At 44.8% G+C, this 17,915-nt stretch overlaps 1 protein-coding gene across 2 annotated transcripts in view; it reads left to right on the top strand.

Moving 5' to 3' along the window:
• The first annotated feature begins 368 nt into the window (after nt 1–368).
• Nucleotides 369–17,915, top strand: part of LOC140453154 (lysosomal protective protein-like) — a 33,420-nt gene continuing 15,873 nt past the window's right edge. For both annotated transcript variants that reach the window (XM_072547595.1, XM_072547594.1), the window contains exons 1-5: nt 369–569; nt 3,904–4,015; nt 11,232–11,369; nt 14,783–14,941; nt 16,033–16,124. In XM_072547595.1, coding sequence (XP_072403696.1) covers nt 415–569; nt 3,904–4,015; nt 11,232–11,369; nt 14,783–14,941; nt 16,033–16,124 — 656 coding nt within the window. In that variant the 5' untranslated portion in view covers nt 369–414. The remainder of the gene's footprint in view (nt 570–3,903; nt 4,016–11,231; nt 11,370–14,782; nt 14,942–16,032; nt 16,125–17,915) is intronic.

The following is a 17,915-nucleotide window of genomic DNA, read 5'->3' as shown; positions in this document are numbered from 1 at the left end:
GGGTGGTGTGGACTCAATAGATCAAATGGTCTGCTTTCAGACTGTAGGGATTCTATACCCTGGAAAACTCAGCAGTGGTTGAAAGAGCACTATTATCTACACTATTCATGGATTTAAAGGACACCTTGGGGTCACTGGCTATTTTGTTACTTTACCAAAACTAACCAGCATAAAGAACAAATGTCACCTGTTTACAGTACTCCAACATTTGTTTTAATACCTTGTGATTTCTTTCCTTATCATATGTTAATATTTTAATTCCTGCCTTCTTGTATCACGCACCATTGATCATGTGACCATCCAATTCCCAGCCCAGTTATATGAGGAGCCACCAATCTCGGCATCCACATTCCTCGGGAATTCTCTGAGCTGTCACACACAGTCTCTGTCTCTCTGCCCCACTGCTTCACAGCCATGTGGTGGTGTTTGCTGTTACTTTGCGTGAGTGGCTGCCTAGCATCTTACTCCCCAGATGAAATCCTCTCCTTACCGGGTCTGAACACCAGACTGAACTTCAGACAGTGGTCTGGCTACTTGCAGGCATCTTCTGGCCAACATCTACACTACTGGTAAGTGAATGTGGGAACTGGGATATTGTATAGTTACCCCGGCATGACAGACAACGCACAGTTAAATCAGTCCCACTCTCCTGAATTCTTAGTGAGTGGAGATTCCATTTTGGATTCCTGGTCTGCTCTGAATTGGACTTTGTAATTGGACTTTACTAAACTGTGGACTTGCTGATGGGGTAGGATTGGGGCGATTGAGATATAGGAGGGGTCTGCTTTTAATCGCTTTTCAATTAACTCTATTTGTGAGGCTGTGATGCTTTCTTATGTTTCATGTCCCATTGACATCCAGCTCAGAAAATGGGCTAGTTAATGGAAGGTGATTGCTTGTGGGATATATAATCAGCAAGAGAAAGAAAGAAAACAAAGTTAAAAGACTTTAATGTAGCATTTCTTACAACTACATTTCAAAGTGTGGGCATTATTATAAGATAGGAAATACAGTAATTGGTTTCTACAGAGCAAGCTCCCACAAACAGCGATAATGTTTCTGTGAAGGTGATAAAGGGATGTGTATTGGACACCAAGGAGAACTCCCTTCTCACCTTCAACAGGAGCTGGAAGTATACACTGCTGTTTGGTTTGGTTTAACAGCTCATCTGATTCACACCACTCTAACATTACCTCAATTGGAAGGTTTTTAACAGAAGTCTGTTAACCTCCTTCTCTCTCCAGAGATGCTTCCAGATCCATGAAGTATTTCTTGGACTTTCTAGTTTTATTTATTGTCTCAAGTCCTGGAAGTTGGGCTTGAATGCAGTATGTTGTGGCTGAGAGGCAAGGGTAGTATGGCTGATCCATAAGATTTCTCAAATCCGCAATGTACCGATGAGCTCCTTTCTTCCCCAGCCCTAATCACCTTCAGTTCAATCATTCATTCTTGGGCCAGCATTCATTGCCCATCCCTGACTAACCAGCGAAGGTGATGATGGGGCACCCATGTATTTGAAGTGCTTTAGTCCACATTGCAGTAAGAGAAGGAGTTCTGGGATTTTGATAAGTCCTCAGCTCGGTGTCCCAATGACAGCCACAAACCGTGTCACTCAGAGCGTCAGAGGAGCTTTGTCCCTCAGACCTGCAGTGTGTGGGTCTGCTTGTACACGCCCTGGCTCTCTCCCAGCTTTGGGCAAGTAGCCTATGGATTTCTTGGGAGGATGGAACCGGAGTGAAGCCGAAAGGCGGACTAATGTTCAAATATGCCATCTTCCCAGCTTCCAAGCCAGTGTCAAACATAAAGTGTCTTTTTTGGCTAGTATAGTGACGATGGGCTGAATGACCTCGTTCCACGCCAGGCATTTCTAATGCTCTTGCATAAAGCTGTATGAAAGAATGGTAGAAAATAATTGTCTGTAGATCTGGTTGCTACGGACACTTTCCCTCCCACATGTGCATTGCAACTCACTTACTCTCTTTGTTCTCCAAATGTTTCACATGTTCAAGGGGTTAGGATACCCTCAGTGGGACAGACAATGGGGGCAGGCAGCACTTCCTTCTCTTTGAGCTATTTTTAACAGTTTGGCACCGGCTTGTTCTTGAACAATCATTACTTTCACAGAGATGCTGTCCCCTCTCAGTGCAGCACCAAAGGTGAGCTGCACTCTCTGAAGTGCTGTCTTTTGGACGAGAGGTTAAATTAAGGCCCTGTCTGTGTATTCAGCTGGATGTAAAAGATCGCAGAAATAAAGAGGTTCTGTCCTCCAACCAATGTGACAAGAATAGTTTATCTGGTTATTCTAACTATGCACACCTAGTGGCTCCAGTGTTTCCCAAATAATAACAGACACTGTGCTTCAAAAGTACTTTCAACATGTCTGAGTTGTGAGGAATACGAAAGAAAGGTACTCTCTCAACTTAAACTCCCAACACTTTACTTTCTGCAATCAGAGCCCCCTCTCAAAAGTTAAACTCATAATCAGTTTTTGCTACCATTCTCCCCCATTTACTATTCCTACAATTGGCACCTCTGGTTACATTCACAAAAGGAACTGACTTGGGACGAGGTGAAACATTTTCACCGTGTTGCTGAAGGTCACACAGGAGAACACGCAGGCTTGTGGTGGACCAGCCGTTAAAGCTGGGTGGGGAATGGAGTTACTGAGCAGAGGCAAAGGGATTATCGAAGAGTAAATATCCTGCCAGCTGTCGCTGGGTCTTTCCCAATGAAGGAGAAACTGCCCCTGAACAGACTGCAGCAACACCTTCCAATGGTTCTGACCAGTGCTGCTGGTTTTCTCGACAGCTCCCTCCTTTCAGTTCAGCCCTCAGTGCCCCTGGGCTGGGGAAGTGGAAAGTGTTCAGGCTTCCCACACCTAATCCTGCAGGAACAATAGGCCATTCAGCCCCTCCAGCCTGCGCTGCCATTCATCAGCTCATGGCTGATTTGCAATCTTGACTTAATCTCGCCACCTTTACCTCATTTCCTGATTGACTTTACCCAACAAAACTCTGTTTTGTCTCAATCCTGAAAGCTCCAATTCTCCACAGAGAGAATCCACTGCTTTTTTGGATGGACTTCCAGATTTCGTCTAAAGTGTCAGATCCAAAAGGATCTAACTGTACTTTTAAGATTAAGTGTCCTTGGTATAGATTTAACCAAGTAGAGGAAATAGATTCCTCGTGTCAACCTCATTGAATCCTTTAATGCGTCAAAGTTTCCAGCTGCATCCTTTTTTTGGATAATGCATGCATCTGTCAACTGGGTGGACGGAATCAATGTTTTCAGTGATTGAGGGCAAGAATTTAAATGGCCATTAGAAAACACATGGGTAATAATGGAATAGTGTAGGTTAAATGGGATTTAGATTGGTTTCACAGGTCAGTGCAATATCGAGGGCTGAAGGGCCTGTACTGTGCTGTAATGTTCTATGTTCGAAGTAGTCTGATGGGAGATTCTCCTTCAAGTGGTGTAGTCAAAACCAGTGACTTGAGAAGATCAGAGGTGACATTGTTCCCATTGTTGCAAGGATCATAAACCAGACAGTCTTGATTGAAAACAATTGGCAAACAAACCAGAGGCAACATAAGAGACAATGTTTACACAGAATGTCGTTTGAGTCTGGAATGCACTATCTGAGAGCATGAGGGAGGCATATTCAATCACACTTTGCAAAAGGGAATAGGACAGTTATATAAAAAGATCTGTATGACTATAAAAAATAGGCAGGCAAGTGGAAATTACTGAGTTGCACTGACAGAGAGCTGGCAGGGTTACAAACAGCTGGATATCTTCTCTCTGTGCTGGTACCATTCCAGACCCTGAAATTATTCTACATTTCTTCAGTGACTTGCAGAGTCCTCAGTGGAGGATGTTAATTTTCCAATGTGTCTCCTGTAGGTTTGTAACGTCCCAGAGAAACCCAGAAACTGACCCTGTGGTCCTGTGGCTGAACGGTGGGCCTGGGTGCAGTTCCTTAGATGGATTACTTGCTGAAAATGGACCTGTACACGTAAGTATTTTCTTTACTGTAGGGTGAGGATTGAGATCATTGCTGACTAATCTCAGGCAGAGCATCAGTGTTAGCTCTGGCATTCAATAAGATCATAGCTGGTCTGATTGTGGCTTTAACTCCAGCTTTGTGACTGATCTCCCCCCAGCCGGGCCATTAATAACAACTCTTAACTCCATAGGCTATCAAAAATCTGTGTAACTCAGCCTTGGATAAACATTAAACACCCAACCTCCAGTACTTTCTGAGGAAGAGACTCCTACAGAGAAATGACCCCTAAAAGAAAAAAAATCTGTAAGATTTCACTAAAATCACCCATCATTGGTCTAAATTCCAATGGGCAAAGGTCCAACCTGTTTATCCCTTCTTCATACATACTAAATGAGTCGTGTAAACCTTCTCTAACTGCTGACAAAGCAGTCTTTTTCTAAAAATATAGGACAGTACACCAGAAATGGTCTCACCATTGTTCTGTACAGCACAAGTAAAATATCCCTGGTCTTCCATTTCCCTTGCAACAAACAACATTTAATTTACCTTCCTAATCACTTGCTGTACTTGTATACCAACTTTGTGATTCATTATCAGTCATTCAGAGCCCTTTGTACCACAAAATTCTTAAAACTGTCTCCACTTAATGAATATATTTTTCTAAAACTCTTCCTGCCAAATGGACAAGTTAGACAAGCAGAAGGCTGGGAGAACAATGGATAAGTTCCCAATTTTCCACATTATATTTTATTTGTCAAATTTTGACCGTTCATCTAAACCTACCCATTTACATTCGTAAGATTATTACCTCCTCCTGACAACATACTTTGCTACCTATCTTATATCCCTTACTGATTTTGGTCTCATCTGCAAATTTAGCTCCATTACATTGAGTCCATTATTAAGGATGCATCTGTGGAGTAATTGGAAGTGCATGGTAAAATAGGGCTCTGTCAGTATGGCTTCATCAAGGAGAGGTCATTCCTGACAAATCTGTTAGAATTTGTTGACTAGATAACAATCAAATTAGACAAAGGAGAACCAGTGGATGTGATCTATTTGGATTTCCACAAGGTCCACACAGGAGGCTGCTAGTTAAGATAACAGCCCATGGTGTACAAGGCAAATAACTGGTATGGATAGAGGATTGGCTGACTGGTAGAAGGTAGAGAGTGAGGATAAAAGGGTCTCTTCCAGGTTGGCAGCCAGTGACGAATGGAGTTCTGCAGGGGTTGGCTTTGGGACAACAATTCACATTATACGTCAATGATCTGGAGGAAGGAACTGAGGCATAGTGGACACATTTGCAGATGACCAAAAGATAGGTGGAGGGACAGGTAGTATGAGGAAGTGGAGAGGCTGCAGAAGGACTTGGACAGGCTAGCAAAGTGGGCACACGGAAGCAGATGAAATAGAATGTGGGAAAGTGTGAACTTATAGACTTTGGTAGGAAGAAGAAGTATAGATATTTTCTACACACACTGTTCTGAGGAATAGTCACCGAACCTGAAACATTAACTCTGATTTTTCTTCACAGATGCTGCCAGGTCTGCTTGGATTTTCCAGCAACTTTTGTTTTTGTTCCTGATTTACATCGACAGTTCTTTCAGTATTTAGACTATTTTCTAAAGGGGAAACACTTCAGAAATCTGAAACACGAAGGATTAGGAGTCCTGGTTCAGGATTGTCTTCAGGTTAACATACAGGTTCAGTTGACAGTTAGGAAGGCAAATGCAAAATTAGCATCAAAGAGGGTTTGAAGACAACAGCAGAGATGTATAGCTGAAACTGTATAAAGCTTTATCTGGTCAGACCTCATTTGGAATACAGTGAGCAGCTTTGGGGTTTACATCTAAGGTAGGATGCACTGGCCTTGGAGGGGGTTCACAAGTGATTTACAAGAATGATCCCAGGAATGAAGGGCTTGTCATATGAGGAGTGATTGAGGACTCTGGATCTGTATGGAGTTTAGAAGGATAAGTGGGATATCTCTTGAACCTCACAGAATACCGAGAGGCCTGGATTGAGTGGGTGTGGAGAAGATGTTTCCACTAGTAGGAGAGACTAGAACCCGAGGGTACAGAGTAAAGGCACAACCCTTTAGAACTGAGATGAGGAAAAGTTTCTTCAGCCAGACGATGATGAATCTGTGTAACTCATTGCTACAGACGGCTGTGGACTCCAAGGCTATGACAGAGATAGACGAGTTCTTGATTAGTAAGGGGATCAGATGTTATTGAGGTGGGTGGGGGAGTAGAAGAATGGAGTTAGACAACAGACAATAGGTGCAGGAGTAGGCCATTCAGCCCTTCGAGCCTGCACCGCCATTCAATATGCTCATGGCTGATCATTCCTAATCAGTATCCTCTTCCTGCCTTATCTCCATAACTCTTGATTCCACTATCTTTGAGAGCTCTATCCAACTCTTTCTTAAATGAATCCAGAGACTGGGCCTCCACTGCCCTCTGGGGCAGAGCATTCCACACAGCCACCACTCTCTGGGTGAAGAAGTTTCTTCTCATCTCTGTCCTAAATCGTCTACCCCGTATTTTTAAGCTGTGTCCTCTGGTTCGGCACTCACCCATCAGCGGAAACATGTTTCCTGCTGCCAGAGTGTCCAATCCTTTCATAATCTTATATGTCTCAATCAGATCCCCTCTCAGTCTTCTAAACTCAAGGGTATACAAGCCCAGTCACTTCAGTCTTTCAGTGTAAGGTAATCCCAGGAATTGACCTCGTGAACCTACTTTGCACTCCCTCAATAGCCAGAATGTCTTTCCTCAAATTTGGAGACCAGAACTGTACACAGTACTCCAGGTGTGGTCTCACCAGGGCCCTGTACAGCTGCAGAAGCACCTTTTTGCATCTATACTCAATCCCTCTTGTTATGAAGGCCAGCATGCTATTAGCCTTCTTCACTACCTGCTGTACCTGCATGCTTACCTTCATTGACTGATGTACAAGAACACCCAGATCTCTCTGTACTGCCCCTTTACCTAAATTGATTCCATTTAGGTAGTAATATTGCCTTCGTATTCTTGCCACCAAAGTGGATAACCATACATTTATCCACATTAAACTGCATCTGCCATGCATCTGCCCACTCACCTAAATTGTCCAGGTCACCCTGTAATCTGCTAACATCCTCATCACATTTCACCCTGACACCCAGCTTTGTATCATCAGCAAATTTGCTAATGTTACTGATGATACCATCTTCTATATCATTAATATATATTGTAAAAAGCTGCGGTCCCAGCATGGATCCCTGTGGTACCCCACTAGTCACTGCCTGCCATTTCAAAATGGTGTCGTTTATCACTACCCTTTGTTTCCTATCAGCCAACCAATTTTCAATCCAATCTAGTATTTTGCCCCCAATACCATGCGCCCTAATTTTACTCACTAACCTCCTATGTGGGACTTTATCAAAAGCCTTCTGAAAGTCCAGGTACACTACATCTACTGGATCTCCCTTGTCCATCTTCAGAGTTACATCCTCAAAAAATTCAAGAAGATTAGTCAAGCATGATTTCCCCTTCATAAATCCATGCTCACTCTGTCCTATCCTGTTACTACTATCCAGATGTGCCGTAATTTCATCTTTTATAATAGACTCCAGCATCTTTCCCACCACTGAGGTCAGACTAACTGGTCTATAATTTCCTGCTTTCTCTCTCCCACCTTTCTTAAAAAGTGGTACAACATTAGCCGCCCTCCAATCTTCAGGAACCGACCCTGAATCTATCGAACTCTGGAAAATAATCACCAACGCATCCACGATTTCCCGAGCCACCTCCTTCAGTACCCTGGGATGTAGACCATCAGGCCCTGGGGACTTATCAACCTTCAGACCTAACAGTCTCTCCAACACCAAATCTTGGCAAATATAACTTCCCGTAAGTTCAAGTCCTTCAGCCACTGTTACCTCAGGGAGATTGCTTGTGTCTTCCCCAGTGAACACAGATCTGAAGTACCCATTTAATTCCTCTGCCATTTCTTTGTTCCCCGTAATATATTCCCCTGTTTCTGTCTTCAAGGGCCCAATTTTAGTCCTAACCATTTTTTTGCCTTGCACATACCTAAAAAAGCTTTTACTATCCTCCTTTATATTTTTGGCCAGTTTACCTTCGTACCTCATTTTTCCTCTGCGTATTTCCTTCTTAGTAATCCTCTGTTGCTCTTTAAAAGCTTCCCAGTCCTCAGTTTTCCCACTTATCTTTGCTATGTTATACTTTTTCTCTTTTAACTGCATATGTTTCTTAACTTCCCTCGTCAGCCATGGCCACCCATGCCTCCTCCTGGGATCTTTCTTCCTTTTAGGAATGAACTGATCCTGGAACTTCTGCATTATACTCAGAAATATCCGCCATTGTTCCTCCACTGTCATCCCTGCTAAGGTATTGCACCATTGAACTTTGGCCAGCTCCTCCCTCATAGCTCCAAAGTTCCCTTTATTCAACAGAAATACTGTCACTTCCGACTGTACCCTCTCCCTCTCAAATTGCAGATTGAAGCTTAATGTATTTTGGTCACTACTTCCCAATGGCTCCTTCACTTCGAGGTCTCTGACCAATTCTGGTTCGTTACACAATACCAGATCCAGAATTGCCTTCTCCCTGGTCGGCTCCAGCAACAGCTGCTCTAAGAATCCATCTCTGAGGCACTCCACAAAGTCTCTTTCTTGAGGTCCAATACCATCCTGATTCTCCCAGTCTACCTGCATATTAAAATCCCCCATAACAACTGTAGTAACATCTTTGCGACAGGCCAATTTCAGCTCCTGATTCAACTTACATCCGACATCCAGACTACTGTTTGGGGGCTTGTAGATGACTCCCAAGAGGGTCTTTTTACCCTTAGTATTTTGCAGCTCTATCCACACTGACTCTACGTCCCCTGACTTTTGGTCCCCCCACGCAAAGGACTGAATATCATCCCTTACCAACAAGACCACCCCACCCCCTCTGCCCGTCAGTCTGTCCTTACGATAGCACGTTAGCCTTGAATATTCATTTCCCAGATCCTGTCCACTTGAAGCCACGTCTCAGTTATCCCCACAATATCGTATCTGCCAATTTCCAAAAGAGCCTCAAGCTCATCCATCTTATGTCTAATGCTTCGTACATTCATGTATAGTATTTATAATTTGTTACTGCCCTCACCCTCCCCATCAACCCCTATTTCACTCAACCTTGCAGCATGATCCCTTTCCAAGTTTTCTGCCTCATTGATACAGTTGTCTTTCTTGACTTCTCTTGTTCTAACTTTCCCTTCAATTTCCTTTTTAAACATTCAGTTTGTCCCCACCCCCCGGCTACTTAGTTTAAACGTAGCTGTGTTGCAGCAGAAAACCTGCCTGCCAGAATGCTGGTCCCTAACCTATTAAGGTGCAAACCGTCTCTCTTGTAGAATTTATGCTTACCACAAAATATACCGCAGTGATCCAAGAACTTAAATCCTTGCTTCCTGCACCAGTTCCCCAGCCACACGTTCAAGTCCATTATCTCCCTGTTTCTGGCCTCACCAGCCTGAGGAACTGGAAGCAAACCGGAGATAACCACTTTGGACGTCCTACCTTTCAGCCTTCTTCCTAGTTCTCCGAAGTCCCGCTGTAGTATGTTCCTCCTCTTCTTCCCAACATCATTTGTGCCAACATGTACCACCACCTCTGGCTCTTCACCCTCGTCCTTGAGGATTTCCTGCACTCTGTCCGCGATGTCTTTCACCCTGGCACCAGGAAGGCAACACACCATCCTTAAATCCCGTCTGCTGCTACAAAAACCCCGGTCAGTTCCTCTCATGATAGTGTCCCCTATTACCACAGCTCTGTGCGATGTCTGACTCTTCCACTCTGCCTCTGCACCAACTTTTGATTGACAGACCTGGTCGCCTTGCGAACTGGCAGTGTCATCAGTCTCTACTGTTTCCAAAAGCTTCAACTTGTTCCTGACAGGTACTTCTCCCGGGGTCTCTTGCACCTGTCTCCTCTCTGCCTTCCTCATCGTCTGCTCTCTTCTGGTATGGTCGGTATAATCACCTCGCTGAAGGTCTTGTCCAGAAAGATCTCGTTCTCTCGGATGAGCCTAAGGTCCTCGAGTTCTTTCGTCAGTGCTGCAATATGCTCGGTCAATTGCTGAATGTGCACACACTTTCCACACATATACGAGCCAGACACACCAGAGTCGTTGACCTCCCACATCAAGCACGTAGCACACTGAACCAGCTTGGCAGTCATGTCTTCACCCTCTTCAACTGTGGCGTAATCACTTCACTCAACCTCCTTGTCAAAGACTCCTGAGCTGAAGCCTCACTCTTCGATCCAAACTTCCTTAGACCCTCTTTTTGTGGCAAGTCTGTGGACTCTTAATTTAGGTTAGAGGAGGAGGGTGGGAGGGAGACCCTACCTTGTAGGACTTGGGGTTTAGAACACTCCCACTCTAATAGCAATAACTTACCTTCCCGACCGGATTTGTGCTCCGCCTGAACTTCCACCCAACTCCCGCTGCTCTCTGCTGCGAAAAGGTGAGTTGAGAAACATATCAGCCATGATCGGACAACAGAGCAGAATGGATAGGTCGAATGGCCTCATTCTGATCCTATTTCTTATAGTTCCCTCATTCAAGTAATGTAGGTTGCAAATAGTTCAGCTCAAGTACTGATCCCTGCAGCAAAGTACCCCCTCTGTCAAATCAGTCAGCAGACCTATGGTATCGTAGGACAATGGTGACTTTATCTGTTTGTATTACTTACAGTTTACCAACCCAAAAATGACCCAATTTATCTGTATAATCTGCTGCCTATTAGTTTATAAATCCAGTGTCTGTGCTAATATGTTACTCCCTACAGCATGAGCATTTGTTTTGTGCAATAACCTTTGATGCAGCATCTTGTCCAGTTCCTTTTGGAAATCTAAGTATATCTGCTGATTGCCCCTTTTTCCACGTCACTTGTTACTTCCTCAAAGAACTGTAATGCCAGAACACATTATGGTTATCCGGCGATAATCCTGAATAAAGATGATCCATTTGCTGTTGTCAATCCGCTCCCAGTAACTGAAAATTATAACCAAGGTCCACAATCCAAGCACCCAGGATGCCAGGCAGTGTAATTTAGAGACAGGGTGCAGGTGGAACGTGAGTTTGAGGATTGGTGGTGGTGGGAGGGAGGGAGGGGAGTTGGTTACAGTGGATCCAGGTCACTGACTGCAATGTGTTACTTCCAGGTGGATAGTGATGGCAGAACACTCTACGTCAATCCGTACAGCTGGAATAAGGTGGCTAATGTCCTGTACTTGGAGTCCCCGGCCGGAGTTGGCTTCTCCTACTCGGATAATCAGGACTACGCCACCAACGATAACGAGGTATTTGTGCCCAGGCCCTGCCAGCTGCTGTTGACTGGGTGCAGTCAAGGCTGAACTGCATCAATAGTCAATTCCTTCAGCAGTCACGTAAAATATCCCATAATCAAGAGACTTGTGACGGCGGAGCGGACCAAAGTCCACAAGTGTTTATAGTTGAGAGGATATTGAATAACTGGTGCAAGCTTCGAGTGACGGCGCCATGTTGGCGCAGACCAGAGCCGCGCACGCGCACTGCTCCAGGTCCCTCAGCGTCGTCACCTCGAAGACCGTACTGCGCATGTGCGCAGGACTGGCGCAATGTCCACGTGGTGGTGGGGGGTGGGGGGAGGGGGGCGTCGATTCGTGTCAGAGTAAAGACAGATCAGCTCGTGGGGAGGGGGAGAGATCAACACGTGGGCGGCAGCGAGTGATCAACTTCCGGAGGAGGGGTTCAGGCTGGGAATGGGGGGAGGGGGGAAGAGAGATCGTTGTTTTCAATGCCCCCCTCCCCCCACCTCCGAGTGGGACATTTGTGAATGCTGCCTGTCCAGGCTCAGTGTGTGGGAGAGAGAGAGAGAGAGAGCAGTGGGTACATCTTTGCAATGTCACCTCACACTGGGTGTTTAATGTAGTGCTGGCATGAAACAAAGTGTGTGCATGCACAAATGCATCACGTAAACTTTGCATCTCCAGCAGCCATGCTTAACCTTGTGAACACAGCCCAGTCCATCACGCAAGTCTTCCATCCATTGACTCCATCCATGCTTCCCTCTGCCTCCAGAAGCCAGCCAGCATAATCAAAGACCCTGTCCACCCTGGTTATCATCTCTTCCAACCTCTTCTTTAGGGTAGCAGATCAAAAGGCTTAAGCACACGTACCAACAGATTCAAGAACAGCTTCTTCCTTGCTTTGCACATCCTCCCCGTGTATGCGTGTGTTACCTCTGGGTGCTCCAGTTTCCTCCCACTGCCCAAAGATGTGCAGGTCAGGTGAATTGGTCATGCTAAATTGCCCGTAGTGTTCGGTGCATTAGTCAGAGGGAAATGGGTCTGGGTGGGTTACTCTTCAGAGGGTCGGTGTGGACTTTTTGGGCCGAAGGGCCTGTTTCCACATTGTAGGGAATCTAATCTAATCTTTATTAGACTTCTGAATAGAAGTCTGAATAGGCCTCTCAAATTTCAAAGTTAATGTTGACCTTGGGCTCTTTATGCACCTTGTCTGCAGCCATAACATTGAATTCCTCACCCTTACGCACTTTATATGGTATGAACTGCCTGAACTGAATGCAAAACAAAACTTTTCACTGTGTCTAGGTACATGTGACAATAATAAATCAAATCAAGAAATCAAAAATCATAATTAACAATGTAGAACACCCATCCTCTACCAAACCAAAACATCACATTAACAGATAGGAGCAGGTAGAAATATGTTCGCAAATATAAATCCTGAAATGTAGGGCTGTTTATTTCCTGCATCCAACCAATGATACGTCATGCAAGGTAGCTACTGAATACCTGATGTTAACTGGCACATGACTCTCTCTGGAAAGAGGTGATTTCATGCTGCAAGCTCCTCACTGACTTGTTTGGAACCTGAAACACTAATTCTTGGTCCAGTGTTCACACTGAGAAAAAGTGGACGATTACACTCTGTTAATCCCGATATCAGCTTGTGACCCTTCCTTCACTGATATTCGGAATCATTTACAAATATACATGCTTTCATTTTTGCCTCCACTTAATAACATGCCCACAGGAGAGCTCCCTGTGGCTCTTGGTCATGAACCTCTATTGTACTGATGCTGCTCCCTTCACAACAACACTTTCCTTACTCTAATTCATCCATGTTCAACTCTCATTGGAATTTTGGCCCTTGATCTATGCCTCCCTACTTTGTGTTCACATCACTGCTTTGGTACTAGTTAGAAGCCCCTCTGATACCTGAGCATATGAAACACATCAGATCCCCAGGACTTAAAATACTTCTTCCTGTCACTAGTTAGATTCATTATCCAATCATATAAAAACTTGTGTTTCATTAGTGCCTTTCACAACCTCAGGAAATCCCAAATGCTTCAGCAACAACATGGGTTTTTGAAGTGTAGCCTGTTGTAATGTTGGAAATGTGGAAGCCAGTTTGGGACAGAGTAAGGTCCCACATTTAGCATCATTCCCAAGTTCTTTAAAACAGTGCCATGGATCTGTTACATCTATCAGAGAAGCATTGGGGACCTCGATGTAGTGTTTCAGCAGTTCTTGGAATAGTGCAGGACTAGTTTAGTACCAGCGTTGGCTATTAGTCTGGATTGATCTCTGAAGGCTCTCAAGGTCCACACCTTCTGAATTGGAGGCAGAGGTGAGCCACAGGTGAAATCAGAATATCTTTGCAAGTGAATGAATTCTATCTCATTATAGAACATAGAACATAGAACAATACAGCACAGAACAGGCCCTTCGGCCCACGATGTTGTGCCGAACTTCTATCCTAGATTAAACACCCATCCATGTACCTATCCAAATGCCGCTTAAAGGTCGCCAATGAATCTGACTCTACCACTCCCACGGGCAGCGCATTCCATGCCCCCACCATTCTCTGGGTAAAGAACCCACCCCTGACATCTCTCCTATACCTTCCACCCTTCACCTTAAATTTATGTCCCCTTGTAACACTCTGTTGTACCCGGGGAAAAAGTTTCTGACTGTCTACTCTATCTATTCCTCTGATCATCTTATAAACCTCTATCAAGTCACCCCTCATCCTTCGCCGTTCCAACGAGAAAAGGCCGAGAACTCTCAACCTATCCTCGTACGACCTACTCTCCATTCCAGGCAACATCCTGGTAAATCTTCTCTGCACCCTCTCCAAAGCTTCCACATCTTTCCTAAAGTGAGGCGACCAGAACTGCACACAGTACTCCAAATGTGGCCTAACCAAAGTCCTGTACAGCTGCAACATCACCTCACGACTCTTGAATTCAATCCCTCTGCTAATGAACGATAATACTCCATAGGCCTTCTTACAAACTCTATCCACCTGAGTGGCAACCTTCAAAGATCTATGTACATAGACCCCACGATCCCTCTGTTCCTCCATCTGACCAAGAACCCTACCATTAACCCTGTATTCCGCATTCTTATTTGTTCTTCCAAAATGGACAACCTCACACTTGGCAGGGTTGAACTCCATCTGCCACTCCTCAGCCCAGCTCTGCATCATATCTAAGTCCCTCTGCAGCCGACAACAGCCCTCCTCACTGTCCACGACTCCACCTATCTTTGTATCATCTGCAAATTTACTGACCCACCCTTTGACTCCCTCATCTAAGTCATTAATAAAAATTACAAACAGCAGAGGACCCAGAACTGATTATGATTTCTTCACCCTGTGGGAAACACAGCACTAAGCCCTGATCTTCTCCCCACTTTGCTAGGTTGCAGAAAACAATTACCTGGCCCTGCAGGATTTCTTCAGTAAGTTCCCCAGCTTCAAGAGCAACGATTTCTACATCTTTGGGGAAAGCTATGGAGGCGTCTATGTGCCGACCCTGAGTCTGAAAGTTGCGGACGGATCAGCTCCGATTAATTTCAAGGTATTTTGCAATTCCTTCTGCTGTAGACTTGGATGTGTCTCTTTCGGTTCCCCAGCCCTGTGTTCCTCTAGCTGTCATTGTTGGAGGGAGTGTCTCTGTTGTAATCAGGAACACTAACCCGTCCCCATACTCTGAACATGGGATTGAAGCATGAGCTAAAGGGGTGTTAATGTGAGAGAATAAGGAACATATATTTCATATTTTGTCACAACATCCCAAACAGCCTCTCAGCCACTGAGGTATTGATTAAGTGTAACCGGTATTGTAATAAAGGATACACAACAGCCAATGTATGCAGAAGAGCTCTCAATAACAGCGATGTGATAATGGCTGGAGAAATCTGATTGACTGATGTGACAGAAAGATTAAATTTGGGGGAACCACACATTGCTCTTCTCCAAATAGTGGCATGGGATCTATCATCTCCATGGGTGGGCTCAGTGGTTAGCACTGCTGCCTCACAGTGTGAGGAACCTGGGTTCATATCCAGCCTCGGGCGACTGTCTGTATGGAGTTTGCACATTCTCCCTGTGTCTGCGTGGGTTTCTTCCAGGTGCTCTGGTTTCTTCCCACAGTCCAAAGATGTGCAAGTTAGGTGGATTGGCCATGCTAAATTGCCTGTAGTGTCCAGGGACATGTAGGTTAGGTGGAATAGCCATGGGAAATGCAGGGTTACAGAGAGGAGGGGGGTGGGTCTGGATGGGATCCTGTTCAGAGGGTCAGTGTGGACTTGATGGGCCAAATGGCCGGTTTTCACACTGTAGAGATTCCATGATCTGAAGGGGCAGAGATTTAGTTTAACTTCTAACCAAGAAACAGTATCTCTGTTAGTGAATAACTCTCAGATCTCAGTCTTGCCCTCTAGTATGTGCAATGGGAATCAAACCCATTATCCCCTCGCTCAGGGTGAGAATGATCCTTGCTGGTGTGGGCTGCAGTGTTTCTATGTGTTAGAAATCAGGTGCAGTGGGCACCATTCAATGCCTAATGTCCAATGACTATCAGCACCTGTATGTACTGGAGTCAATCCAGGGGGTGGAACATGGGCATGAGCCAAGCTTGTTGTGGTGAAACTACATTCCATGTTCTAGGGCTTTGGAGTTGGCAACGGACTGAGCAGCACATTCTACAATGACCAATCGCTTGTCTACTTTGGATATTACCACGGACTCTTTGGGGACACGTGAGTGTTACGCAAACTAAGCACATCAAATCACAGCGTGTGGTTGGTCTAAACCAGGGAACCGCTCTCACCCAGTCTGAAGTGTTGCACAGAGCAGGGTTGAACCTGTTCAATGTGGGTCAACCTGTTCCCACTGGAGAAACTGTGGCTTTCATTCCCAGCAGTAATTTCAGTAAAGTCTTTAAGATTCTGAGGGAGCTTGACAAAGTAGCTGTTGTGAGGAGGATGTTTTCCCTGATGGTAGAGCCCAAAATCCAAGGTACCGGTTCAAAATGAGGTGTTCGCCTGCTTAAGGCAGAGCTGGAGAAGACCCTCGTCTCTCAGAAGGTTATTACACTTTGGGATTCTTTCCCTCAATGAGCAGTGGAGCCTGGTTCTGAATTAGGTAGAGTTTTAGGTTAGGAGTTTAGATAGGGTTGACAGTGAGAACCTTTTTCCGCGTAAGGTGTCAGCTGTTACTAGGGGACACAGCTTTAAATTAAGGGGTGGTAGGTATAGGACAGATGTTAGGGGTAGATTTTTTACTCAGCGGGTTGTGAGTTCATGGAATGCCCTGCCAGTAGCAGTGGTGGACTCTCCCTCTTTATGGGCATTTAAGCGGGCATTGGACAAGCATTTGGATGTTATTGGGCTAGTGTAGGTTAGGTAGGCTTCGGTCGGCGCAACATCGAGGGCTGAAGGGCCTGTACTGCGCTGTATTTTTCTATGTTCTATGTTTTAATTTACAAGGGACTTAGAGCTTCTAAAGGGCAGGAAGGAATGTGAAGTGGAGGCTACAATTTGATCATTAGTGAATAGCCAGCTCCCGTTAGTTTTGCTTTTGCAGGTAGCTAGGATTGTCTCATTTGAAAATTACTAACAACTAGAAGACAATAGATACAAGGACAAGGAGCCTTATCTCACTTGAGCTCATTTTAGAAAACATGACAAGCTGCACTTTGGAATCTCTCTGAAGAAAACAGAAGGGAGGCCAAGAGGAATCATTATTTGTGGGTTACGGGGTCTTATCCTATTTCCAACTGCTCTCTGAAAAGCTCGGACCAAGGTGAGGAGTGCAGAATGCGGGGACAGTATTTGCAGGTGATCTGAAGGCGCAAAAAGAGTTTGGAGAAGTTGGATGGCACACTTTTTCCAAAAGTACCACTTCATAAAAGGGTCCGTTCCACAATACCTCATTTCGCCTGGGAAGGAAATGAGAAACAAGTCAAATAGACAGAGGCAAAGAAAAATAGGAGGGAAGGAGCAAAGGAGAAATAAGTGAATGAGATATTCTTCATTGTCACAGGAGTTTACATTCCTCGGTTCAATTTCTAACAGAAACTACACTCATGTATTTAGAGCACTGTAATTGCACCATCTCAGAAAGCACTGCTGCATAATCCCAACTGGCAGGAAAGTGTAATTACATTGACAGTTTACATTTCAAATCTGGACACAAGTTCACCATGGGAAAAATTGACAAAAAGTTAGATTTTGCAGATAGGAAATGTAGCTACAGATGCTAAAAAATATAATTGTAGGTAGTTTCAGCAAGTGACATTTTTATGACAAATTCTCAGTACACCGTTGATTGAATTGACAAACCACAGGGACCAAAGCAAACAAATGCAGCTGTTGTCTATTTGCTGGAGAAGCTCAGCAGGTCTGGAGCATCTGTGGAGAGAGAGGCCAAATTAACGTTTCTGGGTCCAGTGACCATTCTGGAAAAAAGATTACTCGACTCGAAGTGTGAACTCTGCTTTCTCTCCACAAATGCTGCCAGACCTGCTGAGTTTCTCCAGCAATTTCTGT

This window comes from Chiloscyllium punctatum, chromosome 26 (genome assembly GCF_047496795.1).
Source record: "Chiloscyllium punctatum isolate Juve2018m chromosome 26, sChiPun1.3, whole genome shotgun sequence".
Taxonomy (NCBI): domain Eukaryota; kingdom Metazoa; phylum Chordata; class Chondrichthyes; order Orectolobiformes; family Hemiscylliidae; genus Chiloscyllium; species Chiloscyllium punctatum.
Note: the sequence above shows the minus strand (reverse complement) of the source record. Positions and strands in the feature narration are given on the sequence as shown.